General features: G+C 36.6%; 1 protein-coding gene across 3 annotated transcripts; it reads right to left on the reverse strand.

Moving 5' to 3' along the window:
- Nucleotides 1–1,779: 1,779 nt before the first annotated feature.
- On the reverse strand, nucleotides 1,780–17,759 carry LOC132632319 (MAP3K epsilon protein kinase 1-like). 3 transcript variants are annotated; one of them, XM_060348204.1, is made up of 24 exons: nucleotides 17,422–17,759; nucleotides 15,367–15,501; nucleotides 14,444–14,464; nucleotides 14,215–14,288; nucleotides 14,032–14,122; nucleotides 13,868–13,951; nucleotides 13,211–13,312; nucleotides 12,623–12,754; nucleotides 12,366–12,437; nucleotides 11,496–11,599; nucleotides 11,090–11,180; nucleotides 10,627–11,016; nucleotides 10,051–10,368; nucleotides 9,904–9,948; nucleotides 8,973–9,152; nucleotides 8,780–8,863; nucleotides 8,353–8,444; nucleotides 8,189–8,272; nucleotides 5,325–6,160; nucleotides 4,727–5,115; nucleotides 4,491–4,625; nucleotides 3,284–3,690; nucleotides 2,608–2,722; nucleotides 1,780–2,248 (listed from the first exon to the last, which is right to left on the reverse strand). In XM_060348204.1, exons 1-24 carry the CDS (start codon nucleotides 17,479–17,481, stop codon nucleotides 2,072–2,074), a joined length of 4,218 nt encoding a protein of 1,405 aa, XP_060204187.1. In that variant the 5' UTR covers nucleotides 17,482–17,759; the 3' UTR covers nucleotides 1,780–2,071. The 3 variants fall into 3 exon arrangements, with proteins under 3 accessions (XP_060204187.1, XP_060204186.1, XP_060204188.1); XM_060348203.1 differs by having other exon boundaries at nucleotides 10,051–10,377; nucleotides 17,422–17,758; XM_060348205.1 differs by lacking the exon at nucleotides 17,422–17,759 and adding an exon at nucleotides 17,058–17,076 and having other exon boundaries at nucleotides 10,051–10,377.
- Between the last annotated feature and the right edge of the window lie 1,832 nt (nucleotides 17,760–19,591).

Below are 19,591 nucleotides of genomic sequence, written 5' to 3' on the forward strand. Positions count from 1 at the left end.
TTATTTTCATAAAGGTCTGTTTCAAATTTGTTTAGATTGAGATTCTATTTGGAGTGTCTAATGTGAATTTGGCTCTTGCTAAGCATTCTTGTCTGTAGGAAAATTCACCTAGCTATGTTGCATAATTAGGGAGCCACTGTATTTTTAGTTCTACATTCCATTTACTACAGCAACTTCTCCCAAGTCTGAAAAGAACTCTTCCTTGAGTTTAAGCTTGACAGTCATCTCACACGGATTACATTCCTTTTCTCCAATGTTCCATCTCTTTCTCATTTGTTATTCACACTATTTATTGCAACTTTTGGTACGGCCCGCTCAACAATCAGTGGCCTAGAGCCAAAAGTTAATAAAATATTATAAATTTTTAAATCAAATTCATGTATTTTTTTTTTTCAAGATGCACTTTTTAATTTTCTTAGATGCAAAGCTATACATTTATGCTTTTAGGGATTAATTCATTCAAATACTTATTTTAAAGGACAAACAAAAATATTTGAATTAGAAAATTGAGTTTGAAACGGAATATAAAATCGTCATAAACTGGAAAAAAGGATAATAAATGTACGGGATGAAGGAAAAATTAGAACCACTGGAGTAGGTATATATACTAAAAAATGAGAGATAAAAACCTAATTTACGATCATTCGAAAAAACCCAAACAAAAATCTAAAAAAATGAAGCATTTTATTTATGATAATTAGAAACTATCATATATTTTACGGAAAAGGGTCAGATATACCCCTTTACTTTGTTTTATTGTTGAACTTTGTCCCCCGTTATACTTTTTGATAATATATACTCCACCATCAGCCAAAGTTCTAAATATACCCTTACTTTGACGGAATCTAAATAAAAGACCCAACCCACTACTTAAAAGAATCTCATACCCGACCCAAAACCCGTCCGACCCAATTGCAAATTAAAACGGGCAATTTGCAGGATTGCCCTTCGCTGGGGGTGGTCTTTAATTTTTATCCCTCAAAATGGTGGTCTTTAAATTTTGTCCTTCAAGCAGAATTTACATGACACAAGCAGAATCTATGGGATGAAGATTAGTAGTACAGTAATATTTATCTTGTCGATCAGGTAAATCTAGTAGTCTAAGTTTAACCTGATTTGGCAATAAGGTTTCACATTAAACCATATTATTTAATTATCGTTAAGTATATTGAAGAAAACATTAGGTGCAAAGAACCAAACAGATTGTCCGAGCGAATAAATAGAAATAGCAATTGGACTAGCTAATGCAATTGCATTATAATTATAAGGCCTTTAATTGAACAAATTAAGCAAAGCTCGAATTGATGTGACATGGAACCTACCAGGTCAAAAGCTATTGCAGAGAGGACACTACTGAAGCCTCAATAAAGCCAAATGAGATGTCCAGTTCCGTCTTCTCAAAATTATTATGCCAGACGGTCTGGGAGACCCATTTGCCTGGCATCGGATAAGTTTTCTTCAATGTATATTGAACAATCTGGCTAATTATATCCCGGCCTGAGAGCCCCGTTCGCCGAAGTTTTCATAATGTATATTGAACAATCATGGTTAAGTGATAGAGGTGTTTTCATAATGTATATTGAACAATCATGGTTAAGTGATAGAGGTGTATAAGAGATGTTCTCTCGCAAGTTTTATTGTAGTCAATATATTTGTGTAAAAAGTATCCAGAAACATAAAATCGTTTTTGATAATTTATCAGCTTCAAGAAGAAAGAAAAAATGGATGCAACTCTAATTCCTTATATATGATTCAGTATTTGTTAAAAAAGGCACAATGTACAATCCAGTGAGGAAAGTGATTTTACTTTCTAGTACAGATAAAACTACTTGAATTAGTTCATAGTTCAGAAAGGAAAATCAAAGTGACTCACAATCTCGATACATGCATCTCATTTTGTAGACGCTCAGAAGGATATACTTTACATTGGAAAGAGGATTGAGGGCTTAAAAAACACCCGATGACCCAAAGCACAACAAATAATGCAAACTGAGAAAAAAGACTAATTACATGAAACCAAGAAAATATACAAGCTCGCAGACACTTAGCATGGAAGTAACAATCTGGTAATTTACAAAACTGTGTTTATGTGGAGTGCTTTAAGCAGAGAAGTCGCCATCTGTTTCACCAAAACTTGGCCACCCGAACTCTGTCCATCTCTGCGCTCTTCAATCAAATTCTGAAGCTTTTGAGGCAGATCATTTTCCACAATAAGTTGTTTTGGACGCGGATGGTGCTCATACACAGCCTGACATCAAAAACATTGTCAGCAAATCATCAGCAATTGCTTTAACAAACACTAGATAGTAAATACCATTCAGGTTGCCCATTGCTAATGCTACACAAAATTCAATACAGAATTTTTGGAAAGTTAAATCTTGAAAGGACAAATATCAAGTCGTTTGAAGGAGGTTGTCCAGTCACGGAGGGGATATCATCATGTCCCTTGTTGCTATTACAACATATCCCCTCTATAGAATAGAACTGATTGCGAGAGGCAGAATAAGTTACCAATGGGAAAAACAGTGAAGACCATTTAATCAACTGAGCAGCACTAGAAAGTCGCAAATACCATAATAGAACCACCCAAAAACAATAATTTCTCACCTTTATCAACTTGAGCAAATTCAGTCGAGCTATAGCATCTCGGTGGTCAAGTCTAGAGACAAGCAATGGTGTTAATCCATTGACAGCAAGAGTTGTATTTATTCGAGACGATTTCCTGCACAAAAGTTAACCAGAAATCAACAGAAGAATATCTTCATAGTAAAATACCAGGAAAAACTATTTAACAAAAGTCAATAAGGTAATTCAGCATGCAGGACTAGAGTGGAAAGTTCTGTTGTCCTAAGTGGGTTTATTAATTAATCATACACAGAGAGGACAACAGGAATTAAAACAAGTATTACCTATATTGAGATGAGTCAAAAAGAAGCACCAAGAGTATATTGCTCATCTAGTAGGATAGAGACCATTTAGAGACTACTCAAACACAGCCTCAAAGTCAAATAAGCTATGAAAAGATATATCAGCTCTACTACATAAGAGTGCATCTACCAAGATCTCGATAAATGTATCTGGCCAGAAGCACTTGCTCTCTTTTGACAGGTGAGTCTTGCCAGCTAATTACTACCAAGCCAAAAATGGTCAAACTTACCACGTTCCAACCAACCACGTTTCCAGATGTCATTCAGTTGTAGGCAGATTCATTAACATAAGTTAAACAAAGACAAGCACACAACATTTGCAAGCAGGCAAAGTAAAAACTCTAAAAATGACATACGTGATAATTTTCAGGAAAGGCTCGAGTATGTGCAGAAAATGCTGTTCTGGACAGCTTTCGAAGAACTTGACCATTTTCTGTATGGCATCCTTTTTAAGCAACGCTTGTTCCACTTTCCTGCTTTCGTTGTCATGTGCCAAACAAACAGCAATGGAATCTAATGCTGTGACAGACCAGATTTCATCTTCAAGTAAGCTCAAGTATACATCTAGCCCACCATGAGCACGGAGCTGTTCTCTTGAATTACGTGATGCATGAGCCATATCACATAGGAGAGGTAATGCATATTGTTTCAAAGGAGAACTGGTCATTACAAAATGCATCAAGTGTGGAATAATTCCATTTTCCGCAGCTTGCTCCTGTCTTCTCTTATTGATCTTGCAGAGGTTGAACAATGCATGGAGAACCTGAAGCAAGGAAGACAGGCAAGAAACGATCCATAAGCACCGCACAAGCATAGACTTAGATATCATATCACAACTACCGAGATAAGACAAAAAATAGACCAGGAAGAGAGATCTTCCTCTATATCTAGATCAAAGTATGGTTCTGATTTATGAGCTATTTTACAAGCACTTGTAACTAAGAAAATAACAAAACAGCAACAGCAGGTCCGGCTATTGTTGAGTGGGGGCAGTTGTTCCCTCTGTTGACTTGTCCAAGAGCCACAGCTAAAGGCTTTCAAAACTTAACCCAGTCATGTAGTAAAAAGGTCATATAAGAAAGCAAGATAGACAGAAACTACTAATTAGCTTGGCCAATGTCAACATTGTTGTCCTCACAGAGTCAAAAGCAAGCATTTCCTTGTTATCTGATATTTTCACCTCAAACTAAGCTATAATCTATGCTCCTTTCATCTTCCTACCATGAGCATGTGGTATTTATTTCTCTTTCTTTTCTTTTGATACCCACAAATAAAAAATGTAATTATTTCTACTACCTTTTTTATAAGTGCAATTAATCTACTTTTATTATTGTTAATTTAGTAATTTTGGATAAGATTAATAATAAACTAACGGTAGAAAGACATTTTTCTATTTTCTTCTTTTCATTTTCTCTACCTTGCTTGTTTATAATTGCAGACTGTTACCAGTAAATAATACTGGGAAAATTACAATTTATCACGTACTTCATGTTTGGTTCTGCTGTAAAAACGTATGCATCACCAGGCACTCCGGATAACCCATGAATTAAATGCTTAGATTACCTCATGATGTATTTGGGACACAAGAGGACCCTCTTTGAGATCAAGATTGGGTATCAAATACTTTATTGCATCTGCTCGCTGGAGATGTTCTAAGCAGTGTGGGTCTGTTGAAAGGTGATTAATGCATTTCAATAGCTGAAAGAAAGGAAAATAAAATAAAGGAACCATCATGAGCATAATTATGTGATAATAGTAAAAACATTGAAGGACAGAAACTTTCACGAGAAATGAAGTACCTTAAGAAGAATAGGGGGCTCTATCTTGTTAAACATCTGAAAAAGACGGCTGAGCAAACTTTGGCTGCACATGAAGGATTTTACGGTTGTGTCTGCTGCAGCAAACTCAAGCAGAAGGTCTGCTACCTTTTCCAAGTATTCTCTTGCAACATCAGCATTCCAAGGGGGAACCATGTGTGAAAGTATTCCAGATGATGCTGCACTTCCTGCTCTAGCATTTAACACTCCAGAACCGGACAACACACCTGATGCAGTCTGTGATGCAAGTCCAGAAGTTGAAGCAATTCCATCAGTAGAAGCCGCCCCTCCAACTTTCTTAGTGGCAGCTTTAAGTGGACTTCTAGGCAATGACTCCAGGTTAGTATTTTCCCTTCCACGTCCAGAAACCTCTGTTCAGCCATTAATCGAGCATTTAGAGGAATCCTACTCACTAGAGAAGATAAAAACAAGAGTCTGCTTGATGCTAATCAAAAGACAATCCCTTGTAAGAAAGGAGTATTACAAAAATTTCAATTCTTTTCCAATTACAATGGGAGGCAGGGAGGTTCGCAGTTTCTACAGCAAAGGCAACAAATGAAACAAGCAGCTGAAGCATTACCTGCAAATTCAGCCATCAAAAAGTCCAAACCATTGGTTTTCTTTTCATTAGATGCATGTAGAAGAGGGAGTATACTTTCATGCTTCTCCAGTCCAGGAAGATTGTGATATTCAAGCTGACCCGAGAAATGGCGAGATGGGGGTTCCTTCTCCAACAAACTAAGAAGGGGCCGAACATTCTCTTGCTGAGTAGCTGCTGAAGCAGGAAACCCATATGATGCCCCTTCCATCTGTTTCGATGCCCTGTCAGTTGATATTCTACTTGTATTGCCACCTCTTTGCTGTCTAAGGTCAATCTCAGCTCGAGAGAGATCATTTTTGTATCTGTCTAGGCTTTCTCGATCTTTTGTTACTAAATTTCCTGATTTATCAAAAGGTGTTCCATCTGGCAATCTTGACAGACCTGAAGCTTCCATTGTAGCATTACTTGACCGAGGTCTCTCACCATCCTGTCGAACAAATGGAGAATCTGGTGAATGTGAAGCTGAAGTACGTGAAGGTTCCTGCATTCCAGATGGCAAAACACGGTCTCCGTTCTTAATTTTAAGCATATCTGACTGATCAGTTCCATAAGGGGGCATTTCAGTCTGCATAAATGAAGAATTGCCAGGGTCCAGTGGCCCAGACCGTGGTCGGGGAGCCAATCCATCAGCTGGGAACCCACCTCCACCAGATGCAGAAGTTAAACGAGCTGCTTCATTCAAGCTGTAGAGAGTGTTGATGAGCCTGAGCAGAATTCCATTTTTAGCCGCTATACGGCAAAAATCATTTCTAGGGGTAGACTTCTGAAGCTTAAACACCTGCCACATGCCATCTATAGCCATGTGAACCATTTCCCTGCATGTGTTTTGGGAGGGGGGACTTTAGCAAATAAGCAAATATTATTTGCATAATAGATTAAATGAAGCTAGTTGATTTGAGATGCTAATTTATCACGTCAAGTAATTTAGGTCATCCTGTTTTCAATCTAAATTTAAAGAAAAAGTAAAGAGAGAGAATAGGGGCAAGTGAAAAAGGAGAAGTTAAAATAAGTTCGCAGAGTTATCCATTAGTTATAGCATTCCCAATCCTATCCACATCTGGATTGCCAAATTCTCTATATTTCTTAGGGGTCATTTGGATGGGAAACAAGTTATCCCAGGATTACTTACCCTGGGATTAGTTATTCCACCCTCCCACAGGGATAAAATAACACCACAATCCCGGGATAACTAATCCCGGGATCAGTTATGCCGCGATTTTATCCTAACCAAACGTGGAATAAACTTACCTCAAATTTAATCCGGGGACTATTCGTCCCTTATCCCTTGTACCAAACGAGCCCTCAGTGTCTATGTTAAGATATAAGATGTGAGGTTTAGGTACATTAGAACTTGGGGAAAAATTTGAATGTGAGTTTAGTTATTTCCCATTTGTGTACCAGCATACATAGTTGCAGGAAATCGAAGGTTTAGATACAGTAAAACTTGGGAAAAGAAATTGAATGCAAGTTTAGTTATTCCCCATTTGTGTACCAGCATACATAGTTGCACAAAATTGGAAGTAACTAGCTTTCAAATTTGTTTCCAAGTTTTGCTTTACATAATACTAGAAATAGAGAGAATTCAGCAGTCCAAATATTTAAGCACAACCATTTATTTAAAAGGAAAACGTTTATGCACAGCGCCAACCCCAGTATTATCTCTGGTAGAACTAAAATTCATACAGAAAGTGTCAATGACCGAAAGAGCCATAAGATGCAATGAAGGTTAAAGTCGGCTTGATACAACAACTACTACTAGGCCTCATTCCCAAGAAAGTTGGACTCAGCTATGAATCCTCACTGTCCATACTGCTCCATTACACTCATAGCATAACAAAATTATCAAAGCCGGCTTGATATGGAAACAAAAAATTTGTAGCGGTCCCTCTTAATCACTTCAATCCTTTACAAGCAGGATTTAGAAAAGACCCGAGTTAATCCCAGAAACTGAAGCGTCGCACTCAACAAACCTTTTGTGATCTCCAAAAGTGTGTTGCATCAGAAAAATGAGCGATGCTTCTGATTCCAAAAGTGTAGTTCTAGGCTAGTTCCATAAAGTCCCAGGTTAAAATGCACATAAAATGAATAAAGGTTCTTCTTTTACCCTATAAGAGCTCTACTTGAAGATTGTTAACATTCCTCTTTCAGAGCTTCTATCAGTCAAAAGCATGAACACACTTTGTCTAATTTTGAATAATATTTATCGGTTGATGAAAAGGATAAGCAGGGGAAGGGGGGTGAAAAAGGAAAGGCATAAGTCTCCTTTAGTTTATTGATATTCACCCGAATCCCAGTACATAAAGCACCATCAGGCGCAAGTAACCTTCCTCTTTATCAGATTATTGGTTGTCAAAATCACCCCTCTAACCGCTATATGCCAACCACACTTAACTCGGGCTGACACTGCTATCTGAACTCAGGTCTTTTTCAATTACCGAGGACCCTGATTGAAAATATCCAGGTCATGACACTTCTTAAAGAATTTCTTCTCTTTTTTTTCTTAATTAGTTTTGTGAAATCTCAGTAGTAATTTTGTACTTCTTGATGGTGACATACTAACCCCTCCAACACAATTATATCAGTGATCAACTGTTTTCACACTTCGGAGTTCAGATCAACTCCAAATTAATTTTTATTAACAAAAAAAAAAATCCAACAATGAACAAAATCGAAATATAAATGTACACAAAAGACAAAGTTCCAATATAAACATTAGATAGCAACTCTTGCAGACCAAAATAATTATACAAGAGAAACTACATTCAGTTAAGGTCAAAAATGAAGAAGGCATGAGGTATGACAGCTCGTAGAAATGCTCTAATCAAAGGATACAGAAGACAAACCTATATTTGGCATAGTCAGCTTCTAAAAATCCCACAAGAACAGGTATTCCACGGTTAGCAATAAACATTTGCAATGTCAAGGAACTGTAAAGAAAGCAATCATAAAGTAAGGTTCACAACTTTTCATGTCAACAAGACAACAACCCAAGCCATAATCTCTATACCTCGACTGACAAAGCTGCTGAAAGAAATAAGCTGCTTCCATACGAATTTCCCGGGGACGATCGGGGGCAGCAAAACTCATCACAACCGGGATCTACAAAACAATTAAACATAAAGACAAGTTCAGAAAAATGTTTTAGCCCCAGTATCAAGAAAATATTGTTTGCAGTATTAACTTTCCCGAATTACTGAACATTTATTTTATCATATTCAGAGTACAATCAGAAGTTTAAATGTAACACCTACTAGGCCAACAAGATGAGTATTTTCTTGGGAATACGTGTTATCTTAATATAAAGTTGAGAAAAATGGTTTAGCCCCAGTATCAATAAAACTATATTTTGCAGTCTTTTACTTTCTGAAATTATCCAAGATTTATTTACCAACATTCAAAGTACAATCAGAAGAATAAATGCAAGAACTACTTACAAGGCCAACGAGACAAGCATTTTCTTGGGAATCTGTGTTATCTTGAACAATCAGATTCAGTACCTGCAGCACTGAACACATGACCTGAAAATTGAAAGCATATTAAACGAATTAACCAGAAAAAGAATCAACCACAGCTGTTGAATGTGCATAGAGACTGAAGCACCAATACGATCACCAGATAAAGACATACACGAGTTTTGGGAACCTCAAGTAACTCCATCAGAGGAAGCAAACCGTGCTGGGTGACAAAAACACGTTTCTGGTCTGGCCGTTGATGAAAAAAAGCAATTAACTTCTGACAAGCTGATACAATAACATCTTCTGATTCATCTGTTCTTAAAGATGATACTAACTTGCTGAATTCTACAGCCTGTCCATATGATAAGTTCCAACATGTCCATGAGTCAGGTTTTCATTTATCTTCTGTCTAGAAATTCATAAAAATTAAAGGACATCGAACTTTTTGTAACAGTCAATGCAAACAAAACATATTAGAAAGGCACGTAAACTAGAGATTACAGGATTATACATAGGAAATTATCTTACACTTCTCTGGCACAAGCTAGAAATCCCTATTACCGGCTATTGGTTACACCATTTTGAGCTTAAACACCCCCCCCCCCCCCCCCCTCTTTCTGCTACCATTAGGTCCAGTTTCTCCCTCAATCATTGCTTTTTTTCGTTCTTTAAAATTTGAAAATAAATTTGAAACTTCCCAATAAAACCTTTTAGCAACCCATCCCTTTTTTCCATTGGAAAGAATAACTATCTACTCAAGATGATTCATTCTTTGCAAAAGAAGGAAATGATCCCTAACTCTACACATTAGCAAATCAGAAAATAAAATTTTCAAGAATGTGATATAATTTATTATATCTGTCCTCTAATATCGAGTGTGACAGTACTGGTTTACTACCGGTTTGTTAAACCTAATGCTTTAGCAAACAAAGAAAACCTTATTTGCAACCATTCTACATCTAACTAAGAGACCAAGCTGAGAAGGAAAATGAAGGAATTGGCATATGCTAAAGGAAGAATATTTTGCCGTGTCGAGAATATACTTATAAACACTACATTGCATTCGTCACAAAAATAAGTCAAGGAAACTAGTTGAATAGTACCTGAAGGTGAAAAAGATTTTCGGTCGGTAGTTTATCATCAAAGCCCTGAAAAGCATCCAAAAAAGAAAGAACTAAGAAAATGGGGGACAAAGACGGCTGTATAAGAAAATATATACAAATCAAGAAAACACGAATAAGCACACATACTAAACCGTCCATGTCTATTACATCCTCCTTCAACACACCCATCATGATACTGAGTAAATCGCCACCATTTGGTGGTCCTGATTCACTTTCCATTTGTTTCTTAGCAATTGTGGCCCTCAACTTTGTTGCCAAATCATTCTTTCCAGTTTCGGCAATTGCATTGCTTTGAGCGACTTGTGAAGATGATGCAGAGTGAGAGACTTCAGCAGCGCGATTCTCCAGGTTCTTCTCCAATGGATGAAACAGGTCGTCCAATGAAGCATCACCAGGGGGGTCACTGAATCTGCTCAGTTCATTTCCTTGCGGAACTGCTGATGTCTTTACAGCCTTTACAAAATTCAGTAAGCAGCAAGAAGAAAATAGGAATTATAAGCATATATTTTACTACCTTTTTTCTCAAAGAATTAATGGAATTTATTGAAAAACATCCAATAGATGCAAAGAAGTACATCTCATTAAGAGTATATTTCATTTCAAGTAAAAACATTAGGGCCCCGGTAGATGTTTCTCGGAAAGCCTAACAACACACAATAAGTCTATAAAATCAAAAATAGGAATTATAAGCATGCATTTTACCTTTCTAGGACTATAATCTGGGTTCTTTTGTCCAGAACTGGATGATGCAGAATAAGCATTAACACCGTGTCCTTTTTCTCCAACCTTCTTACCTACAACGTTGCCGCCCTTGGATTCACTAGACTCAAGCTCACCATTTGCAAGAACATTATCAGGCTCACCCAAGTCTGTTGAACTTTGAAGAGTTGATTCTTTATTCACATCTGATCCATCAGCACTGCTGTGAATAAGAGAGTTCTCATGAATTGCTAAAGTTGGAACTTGATCTGACGTAAATTGATCTTCAAACTTATCAGTTCTTCCTTCGATGTGAGTACTACTTGAACCATCAACCTCCTCTGACTTGCTAGTCTCCGAGACTTCAGATGATGCCAATATTGGACCAGATTCCTGGATTGCGAGGTATCACTATGTTGTTTAATTGATAATTTCATCGTATTAAAGAAACTCCAAAGGAAAATACTTTTGCTTTGTCGGAAGAAGAGCTTCCAGCAGCGCCCTTGTCATCTTCATTTGATGCCTCTGCGACAGACGATCCATCTTCTTCTATATTTCTAGAAAATAATAAATGCAAGAAAAATATGGTACATCAAAAAGTATACCGTCATAGAAAGGACTTTTAAGGGCAATCCTGGAGGAACCTAGACAAATGAAGACAAGATGTGTATTACAAGCCGCCGGGACTTGGGTCTAATGACACAGTCAGTGCAAATCAAGGGTTCGAACCCTGTCGCGGACAAAGAACTGATATTTAAGTGGAGAAGGGTAGAAGGGCAGGCCCATTATCCACTGAGTTACAAACCGTGCCAACTGGCCCACGTTATTTTCTCAGTATGCAAAAAAAACTAGGAGTAGATTACAAAATCTACCTTATTGTCCCGCTATGACGGAGTGAGGACTGCAAAGCACGCCTTGAGTTTTGTATCCAAGGATGTGAAAGTAGTGTCTTAGCATCAGGCCTTTGTCTAGCATCCTGAAACATGATAATCTAAAGTTATCAAAAGCCATTGGAGTAATCAAGGGATTGACTCGCGAAAAGACAAAATCATAAAACCAGGCAAATGGGAGTTATGATGATATGATCTCTGTGATGCCATAGATTAAGCGGTGATTAAGGGCATAAACATTGCTTAATTCTCAGTACACACCATTGTCACAGACCTATCACCAGGCATCCAGATTCAAACAACCCAATTAATATGCATAGAGCCTCATCGAGCATCATTTTACTACAATGCCAAAATTCAAGGTATCTAATAAAAATATCAAATTTCAAGGTCTGTAAAGCTTCACGTTTCCATTTAACAAACTGTTAGAATGTATTTCCAACTACATTTAATTTCACAAAATGTAGTAGAAGAATCTCCTCAGTACTTTACAACTTCAACCATGCTCGCTAGAAAGCCTCACGCTGTTCATCATGCCTGCCTCCAATTTTTGACAATATTATAGAACTACATTACTTTAAAAATGTTAATAATAGAGAAACTGGCTTGTAGTTTTGTTGGATTCCACGTTCAACATCAGACATCATCCTTTGACCATTATTTTTTTTCGAAACGGGTGACTTTATCCTTTGAGCATTATAAATGTGAGAGTAAACAACTTAGGTCACGCCACCTAACTTCTCATATTCCTAATCTAAATGTGCAGCAGCACTCTCCCTTTGGCCTCATTTAGCTAATAAAGTATATCAAGTGCCAAATCTGAATTGATGCAGGAATAATATATTATATTACCTTCTTAAAACACTGACGCAGAAAATCAGTGATAGCAGGAGAAAGGCTATCTGGAATTGGGGGATGATCATCCTGGAACAGACAAGGATTCATTAAATTGTTGAAGATCATATCATCAAAGCAGCCACTTAACCTCTCAAGTAGCATTTGAATCAAGCAAGAGGAATAAAAAATATCATCACTACCTAAACTCCAAAATATTATCCCCATCTTCCTCATATGTAAAGACAAGACGACATAGCATAACTAAAACTTACCTGTACAATCCGAAAGAGAGCAGGCATGGGCTGAAGATCATAGTACGGAGGTACACAAGTAAGCAATTCTATAACTGTACAGCCAACACTCCAGATGTCAGATGCAGCACACACTCCTGACATTTCAATCACCTGAAACACTAGATAGCGTTAAAGTAGATCTTCTAGCTGCAAGTTTCTGCTACCACAATTACAACCCGCAGAATATTTCACCAAATCCCATTTTCTTACAAGTAAACTGTCCATTCAAACTCTTTGCCCTTTGATTGGTTTAGCATTCTTTTCCAGAAAGTCTACTTAAATTCTATTTGATTTGACATGCTAAATTATGCCTTTTGGAAGGTGGTTTCTTACATAGGTTAAATAAATCAAAGCTAAGATACTCTAACTTCTAGTCGTACTTGATTTCTTTATAGGGAACACAAAGTGCATGAGTTAATAGGCAAGATAGAAATACCAGCTAAGCAACAGCTAATCGGTAACTAATCAAAATAAAGTTCTCCTCCCTTTCAGAAGTTAATAACAGGCAACAAGGCGAAACAAAACGTCAATCCAAATATAGACAGCAATGAACTGAGTTTGTTGTACCTCAGGTGCCATCCAATACGGTGTTCCAACAACTGAATGTGTATTAACATCTGCCTCTGTTAATTTCGTTGCAACACCAAAATCAGCAAGTTTCACCAAACCCTGCAAAAATAATTTATCAAAAACAAGTAGTTGGGAATGGCACACACACGTCAGGCAGAAATTTACATGAGCTGAATATATAATCCAAATGATAATTGCTGGTAACAGCGAGACTGGAAATGCAAGTAAATAGCCATGCAGTTATACAACTCATGAAATCTCTTTCTCAAACAAGGCACAAAAGAAATCAGATATAACACGATGAGAAACTAACTAATTACTCCATTCGTCTGATCTATTTAGCAGGGATCGGAATACAAGGGCCAAATTGCTTAATTTTCTGAGCGAATTCGGATATAGATTCTTTGAGATTTTTGAAGTATGAATTTAGATATTTGGAAACTACGTAAAAAGTATTGTTTGTCCTAAAGTTAATTAATAAAATATATTTTAAAAATTATTTAAGAAAATAGTGTTCAAAGAAACAAAGAAGCGTTACTTTGACTATCCAAATAGTAGAAGTGCCACAAAAAATGGAACAAAGGGAGTAGTAACTTCCCTTCCCTGGATGAATGTAGCAAAAACAAAAAAAAGGAAAGGGAGTGCAATCAAAACCTCTTTAGTTGTCAATATATTTGCACCCTTGATATCCCTATGAATTACACCTTGCTCGTGTAGATAAACCAATCCTTCCAATACCTACGACAAAGAGAGCCATCAAAAATCAAAACTTTCACATCTAACTCCACGATACCTAATTTGGCAAAAGGTTCTAAGACCTGAGAGATGTAAACAGCAACCAAAGACTCTGGAAAAGGCCCAAATTTGTTTGGCTTGACGATGTTGGCAAGTGAACCATTCTCTACGTACCTTTGAACAAGTATCGAAATTCAGCTAGTTAGTTTCCTTGAGAATTAAAGCAAAAAACAAAAAAAGTGAAGATAAGTTTCAAGCTCACTCACTCGAGAATTATGAAAAGATGACTCTTTGTCTTTAAGGATCCAAGATACTTCACAATGTTTTTGTGGTTCAAATTCTGGAGAGCAAAACGACATAAGATCACACAGGTTTAGTTGTCCTTACTAAAAAGTATGCCTTCAGGTGCATTCCATTTTCTTTTTGTTTTTCTTTCTCACCCTTTGGGGAGTCAGGGATCCTATGATCAGGACAAAAGAGGAAATATATTTTTACCTTAAGCAAATCAATCTCTTGCTGTGACATTAATGCATCCAGCCAAGTATAGCATCATCAAAAGAAAAGAACAACTTGTAAGTCACATTAATTCGAGAACATAATGTAATACATCAAATGACAGTATACACAATGCACATAGCAGTAATTATCATATATTAGTTTAACACAACCAAATGTTAGGGATGATTTGTGGGAAAACATACTGGGGATACATGGCTTGGAATAAGGAAGACCAACACTTATTAGCTAAGTTGCTCGAACTCGGGTGCGGGTATCCCATACGGGTATGGGTCCGAGTGTCGGATTCGGAAAAATCTAAATTCTAAGATTTGGGGGTGCGAATCCAGGTGTGGATACGGATGCAGGGATTCGGCTAATAAATTCAAAATTATAAAAATAGAGCAATAAAGATATTGAAGGGGAGCCTTGGCGTAACTGGTAAAGTTGCTGCCATGTGACCAAGAGGTCACGGGTTCGAACCGTGGAAACAGCCTTTCTGCAAGATAAGGTTGCGTACAATGGACCCTTGTGGTCCGGCCCTTCCCCAGACCCCACGCATTGCGGGAGCTTAGTGCACCGGGCTGCCCCTTTTAGAGCAATAAAGATATTCTAAATTTTGAGAGATATTCTATGAAAACTTACATGTATATCGTAGAATTCAATCTTTCATTCTCCAAGATGGGTATTCCATTTCCCCTGTCTTAAACCTGTTTTATCTTTTATTTGAGAAATCAAAATCTCAATTTTCCCCCCAAATTTGTCCATGGACTCTAGTCAAAGTATCCGAAGTTGATTCCAATATGTGCATAAAGCATATTTGCAGACACAATGTACGTATGCTAACATAAAAAGTTGGAAAAAATCAGGAATTCTATTTTTTTCCTTTTTAGTAGACAATTAGCCAAGAAGTGAAGATATACCATAATGATGTTGAGATCCTCCTGTGCAATATTCTCCAAAGAGACTTGCTTGATTGCAACAAAGTCTCCATTTTCCAAATCCAGACCTTTATAGACTCGACCATAAGCTCCCTTACCGATCTCATCTCCAAGCATCTTCAATCCACAAAAACAAGTATCAGTCAATCAATCCATCAGCTATGCCTCGATCACAAAAAGAGCAGCCAAATTTTCTTATGAACTCAAATATAGACAAATATAGAAACACAGATAATATATCCAAAATTGTACCAACTTCAATATATATTCATACCAACTTCAATATATATTCATTCTACTTTGTTTGAACCTTCGCAGAATTTGATACTTCAGCAAGAAAATTCCAAAACCCCGACAATCTCAAGACAAAAACGCAACAAATTTTACCCACTAAACATCTTCAACCCCTAATTTCACTTACTTAACTACAAAATCACAAGGAAACTTAAAAAGAATACAAAAATACTTTTCATTTGTAATTCCTAAGGAGCATACTAGAACTTAAAATCAATCAAAAGAATGAATAGACTACCATAAACACCGGAAAAAAACATATAGAGCAGGGCAAATCTAATTCTTCAAAACGGTTCTGATAACCGAGTATACACATGGAAAATATATATATATATATATATGTATATGTATAACCGCTAACTCTAAATTCACAATATGTACGTCAATTATGTAGGTAAAGTGAATCATTACATATCAAAAAGTGTACTATCTTCGATATACATTCATTCTACTTTGTTTGAACCTACACAATTCTGATAGCTCAGCAGAAAAATCCCAAAACTCTTGCACTCTCAAGACAAAAAGCAGCAAAATTTTACCCACTAAACCTTTTCAACCCGTAATCTCACTAACTACAAAATTTAATTTTGAGTTCTAGTTACTATTTACTAAGGAGCATACTAGAACTTAACATCAACCAAATAGATTACCATAAACATAGAGACAGGGGAAAAAACCATATAGAGCAGGGCAAATCTAGCCGAGTATACATATGAAGAAGAAAAATTAAAATATATGTATATAACCACTATCTAAACCAATATTTATTAATTCTACTTTGTTTGAATGAAAAATTCTAAAACCCTGACACTCTCAAGACAAAAAGCAACAAAATTTTACCCGCTAAACATTTTCAACCCATAATTTCACTTACTTAACTACAAAACACAAGGAAAGTTAAACCTTAGAAGCATATTAGAACTTCAAATCAATCAAAAATATGTATAAGAATAACATAAACATAGAGACAGAAAAAACAAAAACATATAGAAGAAAACAATCAAAATATATCTACATAACACTAACTCAAAAATTACCAATAAAAAGAACACTAACTCAAAATGTAAATCAATTATGATAGGCAAAGTGAATTCACTACATATTTGTTATCGAGCATCTTTGATTTGTGAAAAACAGCATTCTATTCCATAATCTCACTTTAATTGTCATTTCAAGTTCCTAAGGAGCATATTAGAACTTAAAATCAATCAAACAAACAAACAACAACAACAACAACAACATACCCAGTGTAATCACAAGAATGAATATAAGTACCATAAACATACAGAAAAAACATATCTAGCAGGGCAAAAAAATAAAATTAACTCTAAATTCACAAAATGTACGTCAATTATGTATAGGTATAGTGAAATCATTACATATTTATTATCGAGCGTCTTGGATTTAAGAAAAGCAGCATTTTGCCATTTTTTATACCTCAACAGAAAAAATCCAAAACCCTGACACTCTCAAGACAAAAAATTACCTACTAAACATTTCTAAACCCACAATTTCACTTACTTCACTACAAAACACAAGGTAACTTTATAATAATAAAAAAAAAAAAATGTCATTTCCAGAACCTAAGGAGCATACTAGAACTTCAAATCAATCAAATAAAGTAATAAATATATCATAAACATACAGAAGGAAAAAAAAAATATCTAGCAGGACAAAAAATGAAATTAACTCAAAATTCACAAAATGTACATCAATTACGTAGATGTAAAGTGAAATCATTACATATTTATTATCGAGGGTTTTGGATTTATGAAAAGCAGCATTTGCCATTTGCCTAGACATTCCTTCTCCAATTAATTTATCTCTTCCCCCTTCAAAATCCTTTTTTTTTTTTTTTTTTGTGAATGAATTAATTTGGGGGAATAGGTTCTAGAAAGTTCTAGAATAGTTTCATTGTTGAGGAAAAGAGATCGCCGGTGATGAACCGATCGGAAATTTTAGAGACTTTAATGGGCCGGGCCGGGCTTTTGTAAGGCCCGAAAAATGAACGTATGTTCAAATGACGGGGGAAGACTGGTAAAAAGTGTACAAGTTCATAGAGACTCTACAAATAGTATGTATAGTCTTTTGCATTTGTGGATGACAGTTATGTCGTAGTTGGAACTTCTGATTTTTTTGATTTTATGGAATTTGTTTATATTTTTATTACGGAAAATGATGTTTTTGGTCCTTGAATTATAGCTTTATTTCTTCTTTTTTATTACAAAAACAATGGTTTTGGTCCTCGAATTATGGCTTTGTTTTTTCTGCTTTGGTCTTTTTTACTATTCCGTTGTTGATACCGGATATGTTCTTACAATTGATGTATTTCTGCTTTACTTGAGCCGAGAATCTAGCGGAAACAACCTCTCTATCTATCAGGATTGTAACGACCCGCTAGGTTGTTTTGAGCGTTTTGACTATTTTACCCCTTTTGACCTCCCCCGTAGTTCTGTTAGAGTGCATTTGACTTGTTGAGATGGGTGGAACGGTCCTAGAGGTGATTGGATGAGTCTTGGTTGATTGTGAGGAATTTAGAAGTCTTTTTAAGTTGAATAAGTGAAAAATGGTTGATCAAAAGTTGTCTTTTGGGTAAACGTGCCCGTAATCGAATTCCGCTAATTCTATTAGGTTTGGAGGGTGATTTATGACTTAGTGAGGTCATTGGTTTGGTTCCCGAAGGGTTCGGGTGTGATTTGGGTCATTGGTTGAGAAACTAGTTAAGTTAAAGAATTAGAGTTGACCACGATCAACATCGGGTCAAGATGACCCCGTGTCGATGTTTTGAAAGTTCCAACAAGTTTTTATGATGATTTTGGACTTGTCCACAAATTGTGGTTAGATTTCGATGAGTTTTGGGTGAGTTTGGATTGTATGGTGTTTGTTTTCGATTTCGACGTCGATTTGAGCAAAAAAGGTACCATATTAAGCAAACGACCTTTGATTCGTGTTTCGACTAAACCATTATTTCTGTATCGTAATTACGAAGCCATAGCAAAAGAAATCGTCGATTTTAGACATCGTATGAGGGATTTATGCCAATTTTAGTGTCGGAACAAGTTGCTGGTGTTGGTGCATCGCACCTGCAAGGCGGGTCTTGTACACACGCCCATCATACTATGGGAGGTGGCCATGCCCGGAGTCGTTACCTTAATCGCAAAGGGTCCGCACCTGCGACCCCGCAGGGGCTGAAAATGGTCCGCAAGGGCGGAAATGACAGGTGTGAGACCGCAAGGGCGCAATTTTGGCCGCAGGGGCGGAAATCGCTGTGTATTAAAAATCAGACTACGTCCATTTAGTATTTTAAGCATATCTTGACTTCTAGAGCTCTGAATGGGGTAATTCAAAAGCCTAACTTGAGTGAAATTTCGCAAGAAATCTATTGGAGTTATCAAAAGTGAGTTTTGGGATCATTTGGCACCAGATCTGGGTCGGACAGCTGGGCATTTTTGTTCTTGTTATTTGCTTAGGGTTTCTAACAATCTTGAGAGCTTAGATTTGGGAGAGTTCAAGGGTGTTCTTCAAGTTTCTTCATTGGGATAAGATCTAAACTATAATCTAAGTATTTCCCCTTGATTCATTCTCTTAGTTTAAGCTTTAATCCATGATTTCTAAAGCAGAAATTGGGGTTTTCCATGGAAAGTGGGTTTAATGGTTTTGATGAAATTGAAGTTAGATTTCAATGATTTTATGGGTTTGGACTATCTAAGTTATGGGTAAACCGATTTTTAAGTAAAATTCCAGTTTTGCCCTTTTGAGTCAGAAATCCTAATTTTTGGTTTTATTTCGGAATTGGGTTTTATATAGCAATATGGATATCAATATGTACTAACGTATAACCCTACTTGATCAGTTTGGGATCGTTCAGAGGGTTTGAAGAAGGAAGAAGGCCGCGTGGAGATCGTTGAGCTTC

The sequence above is a fragment of the Lycium barbarum genome, chromosome 3, assembly GCF_019175385.1.
Source record: "Lycium barbarum isolate Lr01 chromosome 3, ASM1917538v2, whole genome shotgun sequence".
In the NCBI taxonomy this organism is placed as follows: Eukaryota; Viridiplantae; Streptophyta; class Magnoliopsida; order Solanales; family Solanaceae; genus Lycium; species Lycium barbarum.

Excerpts from the sequence above, each read along its gene's own strand:
- LOC132632319 (XM_060348203.1), bottom strand. The coding sequence starts at position 17,481 with ATGTCTAGGCAAATGGCAAATGCTGCTTTTCATAAATCCAAAACCCTC. Across the intron at positions 11,017-11,089 it reads CTTCTTCCGACAAAGCAAAA|GAATCTGGTCCAATATTGGC; the intron begins GTATTTTCCTTT and ends CTCGCAATCCAG. Across the intron at positions 8,273-8,352 it reads CAGCAGCTTTGTCAGTCGAG|TTCCTTGACATTGCAAATGT; the intron begins GTATAGAGATTA and ends CTTTCTTTACAG.